This window comes from Colobus angolensis, unplaced genomic scaffold, assembly GCF_000951035.1.
Source record: "Colobus angolensis palliatus isolate OR3802 unplaced genomic scaffold, Cang.pa_1.0 Scaffold55, whole genome shotgun sequence".
Lineage (NCBI taxonomy): Eukaryota > Metazoa > Chordata > Mammalia > Primates > Cercopithecidae > Colobus > Colobus angolensis.
In genome coordinates, this window is record NW_012119043.1 from 276065 (window position 1) to 283411 (window position 7347).

At 51.7% G+C, this 7347-nt stretch overlaps 1 protein-coding gene across 1 annotated transcript in view; it reads right to left on the minus strand.

Moving 5' to 3' along the window:
- ADCY9 (adenylate cyclase 9) overlaps nucleotides 1–7277 on the minus strand; it is a 170634-nt gene extending 163357 nt beyond the window's left edge. Inside the window, exons 1-2 of the mRNA XM_011961313.1 lie at nucleotides 7024–7277; nucleotides 5086–6821 (exon numbers count right to left, since the gene is read on the minus strand). Of these exons, the coding sequence (XP_011816703.1) occupies nucleotides 5086–6778 (1693 nt within the window). The 5' untranslated portion in view covers nucleotides 6779–6821; nucleotides 7024–7277. The remainder of the gene's footprint in view (nucleotides 1–5085; nucleotides 6822–7023) is intronic.
- Between the last annotated feature and the right edge of the window lie 70 nt (nucleotides 7278–7347).

The following is a 7347-nucleotide window of genomic DNA, read 5'->3' on the forward strand; positions in this document are numbered from 1 at the left end:
TTAGCCAGGCTGGTCTCGAACTACTGACCTCATAATCTGCCCACTTCGGCCTCCCAAAGTGCTGGGATTACAGGCATGAGCCACTACACCCCGCCCATTTCTCCATATCTTTAATAACTGTCCTTCACTTTTTTTTTTTTTTTTTTGAGACAGGGTCTCATTCTTGTCGCCCAGCCTGGAGTGCAATGATGCGATCTTGGCTCACTGCAACTGCCACCTCCCAGGTTCAAGCAATTCTCCTGTCTCAGTCTCTCGAATAGCTGGGATTACCCGCCACCACACCTGTATTTTTAGTACAGATGGGGTTTCACCATATTGGCCAGGCTGATCTCAAACTCCTGACCTCAAGTGATCTGCCTACCTCGGCCTCCGAAGGTGTTGGGATTACAGGCGTGAGGCACCATGCCCAGCCTCTCACTTTTTAGATTATTTCCAAAATCCTAGCAGTATACTAAAAATTTCTGCAACCTTCTCCCAGTGCCTGGCCACCCTAGATAAGATTTCTTACACTCACATACACCCCATCTTCTATATCCCCTTCCTGCTTTATGTTTTTTCACAAAACACTTTTTCTATCTTACTTATGGTTTGACTCCCCTGTTGCCCCCTCTATTAGATCTCCCCTATTAGAAGGCCTGGTTTTTGTTTCTTAGAGATAGGGTCTCACTCTGTCGCCCAGGCTGGAATGTAGTGGTGCAATCACGGCTCTCTGCAGCCTCGACCTCCTGGGCTCCAGCGATCCTCCTATAATATTGACTTAAAAATTCTTGTCCCCTATTACAAGAGCAGGAATCTGTTTTGTTTACAGCTGTATTGCCAGAACCCAGAACCGTGCCTGGCACGGAGTAAATGATTCGCTGAATGAATAAGCAAGCCGGGGGTTCCGGGCCTCCTTCCGCAAGTCTATCCTGCATTCTCCATTCATACCATAGCAACTTCAAAGGCCCCTCACCCATTCCTGACTCCACATTGTCGCCAAGTCACGTCCAGAAACTTAAAATGCCATTTCCCATTCATATGGTTAAGCCCTTCCCCTCCTGCCAGTCGTCTGTTTAAATCTGGCTTGCAGTCTCATCAAGCTGGTCTTCCTAACGCCACTCAGATCCCATCACCTCCATTACTGCTACTGTGACCTTGGATTGGGCCACCATCACCCCTACCTGCGATTTACTCAACACCTCGTTAATCTCCTTCCAACCCACACTCACTAGCTCTGAAAGAGTGAACTTTCTAAAACTGCAAGTCAGATCACCTAAGTCCCCTGTTGAGTGGCTCCCTGACACCCACAGGATCAAATCCAAACTCCTTCCCACGTTACCCGTGGCCTTCCTTGTCCTGACGAACGACTAACAATCGCCTGCCCCCACAGAGAAGCCACGCCCACCTCTCCACTCTGCCCCTTGGTCTTCTGTCCACCTGGAGAGCCATGGCCTGATCTCAGGACCCAGCTCCAGCAGGAGCCCTCTCTACAGCGCTCCCCACTCCCAGACATACTCCACAACATTTTTAACTGTGAGCTCATGGAGGTTGGGAACTATTAACGCAGGGCAGGCGAGCCCCCAAGTGGGGCCGAGCCCAAGAGGGTTCTTGGCTTTGCCCAGGAGAGAATTCAAGAGTGAGCCGGTGGCAGGAAAGAAAACAGCTTTATTGAAGAGGCAGGCAGTGTTACAGCTCCGTGACTGCTCCTGCAGAACTGGGCTCCCCCAAAGGCAGAAAGTAGCAGCTCAGGGCAGTTTTGCAATCATACTTACATCTTTTTTTTTCTTTTTTTTGAGACACAGCCTCGCCTAGGCTGTTGCCCAGGCTGGAGTGCAGTGGCCATGATCACAGCTCACTGCAACCTCCACCTCCTGGGTTCAAGTGATTCTTCTGCCTCAGCCTCCGGAGCACCTGGGATTACAGGCATGCACCACCACACCTGGCTAATTTTTGTATTTTTAGTAGAGACAGGGTTTCACTATGTTGGCCACACTGGTCTCGACCTCATGACTACAGGTGATCCACCCACCTTGGCCTCCCAATGTGCTGGGGTTATAGGCGTGAGCCACTGCGCCTGGCCTTACTTTATACCTACTTTTAATTTCATGTAGAGTATGGGGCAGCTTAGGCAGAAATTTCTAGGAAAAGGGTGGTAGCTTCTGGGTTGTCAGGTCATGGCCATGGAACGAGGCAGTAACTGCAGGTGTGGCCACGGTGACAGTAAACTAACATGGCACGCTGGTGGGCATGCCTTGCAGAACGCTGCTTCTGCCCCATCGCTGTATTAGCTAGTCCTCAATTCGGTCTGGCATCTGGGCCCCGCTTCTGCAGTCGAGTCCCACCTCCTGCCTCACAATCACACATCCTCCTCCACATCCACAGGGCCAGGGGCACAGTCGGTGCCGGGGCGGGGCACAGTCGGTGCCGGGGCACAGCACAGATTTCAGAGGGAGGGAATGTGCAGCAATCATGAAACTACCCTTCCGCAAAGCCTGTTCCGATACATTCGAATGACAGGAGCTTCCGTCTGTGCTCCCAGGCTGGTTCTAGAAACCCCTTCTCATTCTACGGACGCCCGCTCCTGCAGCGCCGCTACTGGGTGCTTTTTAACCCTGGGATCAGACAAGGGGGTAAGAGGGAAAGGATAACACCCAGTATTGGAGTTTTTTTTGTTTTTTGTTGTTGTTGTTTTTTAAGACAGAGTCTTGCTCTGTTGTCCAGGCCGGAGTGCAGTGGCACAGCCTCGGCTCACTACAACCTCCTCCTCCCGGGTTCAAACAGTTCTCCTGCCTCCGCCTCCCATAATACCCAATATTGTATAGAGAAAACATTTGCCACCAGCCTAAAGGCAGAGGCGAAAATCGATCTTACATGTAGATAAGCTTAACCATGTGGGTGAAAGGTCTTCTACAAACCGTGCGATCATCTCAATTTAGCTTTGTAAGGACAGTTTCCAAAAGGGCCAGGAAGTTGTGTAGACATGCTCTATTCCTGGAGTCCTATCCACAGAGGTTTGCAAAATGAGCTCAAGAAAACAAAATCACGGTCTCAGGGAAACAGCTACAGGGAAGAATATCACATTTTAAAAATCAGCAGCTTGGCTAAGCCTTCTTTCTTCCCTACTCCCTACAGTACTGAAACTTTTATAAATGTACAACGTACACAAATGTCAAGAAAAGTTAATTTACCAAATTTACACTATTTGAGGTTTAAAAACACACACACACACACACTCTCTCTCTAGCATTTTTTTCTTTTTTTTATTGCCTCAGTGTCTGAGTCTCCTGATCTATAAACTTAAAATAAAACTACTCATAAATTCACAAAATAGGTATTCAAAGACTTGGCAATTTCCAAATAATTACACCCTTTTCATTTTTGAAATTCGAGTAATACAGCATACAAAGTACAGCTCACAAAACTGTTCTCATTGTCCTGTGGGCCAACATATTTAATTTAACGTACTGCCGCCCAGCTCCACCGTCCCACAGTCCCCCAGGACAGAGCTCACAACACCTGGGCCCTAAAAATGCCAAGGTGTCAAGCAGGGGTTACACCCACAGCCCCATCCACTGACACCTTCAGGCTCAAGAGCAAGTGCCACCACTCTGAACAGAAAGAACTTGTCACGGCAGCATCTTTCAAGTGAACGGCAAAGTGGAGTTCCTGACCTCGCCAACACAGCCCTTAAAGCGCTCTAGGTTACGGGAATTCTTGGTGAAAATAGTTTTCGTCTACATCCATAAAATCTTCATCAGCAAAGTCAGCAAAACAAAGAAACACCAGAAGAAAGATGATGTTCCCCTGCCAGATAACAAATACAGAAAAGATACAGGAGCTCAGATCACAAGCCAGAGAAAGAGAATGCCAGTTGGGCATACAGGATGATCTCACACCAAGCACCTATGCAGGCCCTACCTCAACCACTGGCCGTCTCTGACTGACATTATCACTTCTGCCGTCTCTGACTGAAACTATTCATTACTTCTCCTTCCGAGGATTCCCTTTCCTGAGGCTGTTAACTGTGTAAGTATGCAGTGTAGGGAGGCCACAAAATACAATACAGCTTAACAAAAGCAGGCTTTAAAAAAAATCAGCGTTATTTTCTCTACGTACTTCCAAAATAGATGTTCCCCTCAATCCTGAAGATTTTGCTAAAACATAAGGGCTGTTTAAAAAGGAGGAAGGAGGGGAAGAAATGTAGCAGATTACTTAAAATCCTTCTTTTCGTCCTACTTATTTTAACATCATTTTCCAGATCTCAAAGACTTTTGTCCTGTATTAGAAAAAAGCAGCAGCCCAGTAAAAACATCAAGAATGGCAATAAGGAGCTTGAAACCAAGGACCAGGCACCAGATCCAAACCTGAGAGGATGAGGGAGGAGAATACCAGCTCTTCTGTGGGTACGTTTCCCCCTTCCACATCACCTGGTGGCTGCAGAAGCTCAATATTCTAAAATGCCTGGTTCTTCACTTAAGGCAAATACTGTGATAATAAAATATCCTTAAACAAATGACGGCTGAAAGCTGAAAATGCAAACTTTTTAAAAAAGACCTAGATAAAAGGCAGTGTGCACTCAGAGGTAAGTAACTCCGTCCAATTCTCCAGAGTCCTGCAGGACTGCGCCGACTTCCTATCCCTATTTTGAGGACAAGCAAAGTGAGGCCCAGAGAGGAGAAAGGTTTTATTCTCCACGTTTTCACAAAAAGGGCAGAGAAACATTTGGATGGGACTTTGGGGTGACCAAATGAAATGCAAAGGCAATTTCCTTAAGTGCTAAAAAGTGCTGAATGCTGAACGGCTCCATACCCTTACGTTCACCGGACGTACCCCCACGTTCAAAGTTCTCCTTCCTTCTACAGGTCGCATCTAGGTCATGTCTGCACAGCGTCCCTTTCTGCATTGTGAAGAGATCTGTGATATCTGACCCGCTGGAGGAAAAGTCACACTGACCCTGAGATCCCCCCATGGGAAGGCATTCTGAGATACCTGAGCTGCCTCTACACACTGAGGTTGAAAGTAAGTGTGTGTGTGTGTGTGTGTGTGTGTGTTTTAATACAACCAGGATCAGGGAGAGGGGATACCGAGGTAAAGAAGTGCACATACCTTTCAACTGGTCAGCAACCACGCTGTGGCCCAGCCGTTCGGTAACTTTCCCGTCTTCCATTTCGTACCGGTCATCTAAGTATTTTGCAGTGGCCTCAGAAATGTGAACTTTGCCGGCCACTCCCAGCTGCTCCATGAGATTGGCCAGGTTCACATCGTTGGACCACACATCAAATTTAAACCTCCTCATGCCCAGGATGCCGCACAGGACGGTACCCGTGTGCACCCCGACTCGCATGTTCACCATCTCCTTCTTCTCCTGGCAGAACTGCTCGATGGCCTTGATCATGCCCAGGCCCATCTCGATGCAGCAGTAGGCATGGTCGGCCCGGGGCTCGGGACAGCCCGCCACGCAATAGTAACAGTCTCCCAGAGTGCTGATTTTCTCACACTTGGTTTCCTCACACAGGCGGTCAAAGCGACCGAAGAGATCGTTCAGGAGACCCACCAGGGCGTGGGCGGACTTGTTCGCACTCATCTTGGTGAAGCCCACGATATCTGCAAATAAAATGCTGACTTCTTCGATCTGCTGCATCTTGAAAGGGCGGAAGGCTATAGGCGCTTTTTGGATGGAAGACTTTTTCTTCCTGTTCTTGGGGCTCGAGGTGGCATGCCTCTTGACAGAATTCTCACTCTCCTCATCCCCCTGCTTCATTAAGTCATCGGCTATGATTCTTGGCATCACGGAATGAATCATCCTCTCTTTGAGGGCTTTTTCCACTTCCAGGTCCTTCCCGTGCATAATGGATTGCCCCACCTTAAGGAAGGTGCTCCTGGACCTCACCTGGGACATGATGAACAGGTGGACCCCGATGGCGTGGATGCAGCCGTGGAGCAGCGCCCTGCTCAGCAGCTCCCAGTGCAGGGCCCCGGCTCCGGGCGAGGGGAAGCAGGCTTCATCCCGGAAATGGTAGCCAAAGGTCTCGAAAAGGACAGAGTAGGCCACCCCCAGACACAAGCTCAGGTACAAAGGTAAGTGCATGACGGTATAGAGCAGAAAGAGCACTTCGATGCACATGGAGAAGCTCCCCACTTGAGATAAGCAAGTATCTGTGGGCTGGGCTGTGGCCGTAAGGTTGGAGCTGTCGCCGCGTCCTGAGACAGGCGTCAAGACCTGGAACTGCGCAGCCAGGGTCAGGGCGAACACCAGCAGGGTGAGAGCCAGCGAGGTCCACGCGTAATGCCGGGCGTACAGCTTGGTGAAGGTAAACAGAAAGAAGCCCACACACACCACGAGGAAGCACAGCGCGGGGGCGACCATCACGATCAGTCTGGATCTCATGTGGACCGCAAAATAGATGCTCCACAGAAGGCAGGCGAAGCCGATGTAGAAGAGCGCATACCGGAACCGGCGCTGGGTCTGCGGGAAGCAGCGCTCCAGGCAGGCCTCCTCCAGGTTCACCGAGTCGAACTTGGGGTCCCACCAGCGGCTGGAGGCCCTCTCGAACAGCTGGGGCAGCTTCTTCTGCCTGCGCAGCCGGCCTCCGCCGCCCACTCGCCGGGGGACGCCCCCGGAATCCCCGGAGCTGCTGCAGCTGGAGGAGATGCTGTATTTGCAGTGCTTGGGGTGGCTGTTGGAGGACAGCTGCTTGGGGTTGATCTTGACGCGCACGCTGTTGCTGTCCCCGCTGGAGTCGCAACTCACCTCGGTGCTGTGGTGATGCAGCAGCTGCTGGTGGGGCGGGGAAGCCATGTTGTCGAGTCCCGGGGCCTGCCCGGGCCGGGGTCACCAGTACCTGCCAGCAAAACCGGGAGAGTTAGCTGCGCTCCCACCTAGGCATGCACACCTGGAGGCCGGGAACCTGCTCCCGTCCTAGGTGGCGGCTCCAGCACGCGACTTGGACAGGCACCATCTGCTCCCCGAAACTGTAGATCCCGGCTCAGCCGTACCCCCACCGCCCCCACCTTCGAGGCGGACGAGAACCGCTCGGGACGGACCTAGAGCGCCCGGGGGTCCCCGCCGCGTGGCCGCCGTGGGTCCAGGACCGCTGTGCTCGCTCGCTTTCCGCGCCGCTCGCCCCGAGGGTGGCCTCCGCGCCGCGCGGCTTCTCCTCCTTGCGCGCTCGTCTCCTCCAGCTGCGGCTCCGGAGGGAAGTTCAGACCTTGAGCGCTCCCAGCCCCGCGAGCCGCCTGCGCACAAACAACTCCGCCGGCGGCGCGGAGCCCTCCATCCTGCAGGAGCTCAGCTAGGAGCACAACCTGCTCCACCAGCCTCCTCGCAGCAAATACATCCACCCAGATGACGAGCTGGTCTTGGAAGAT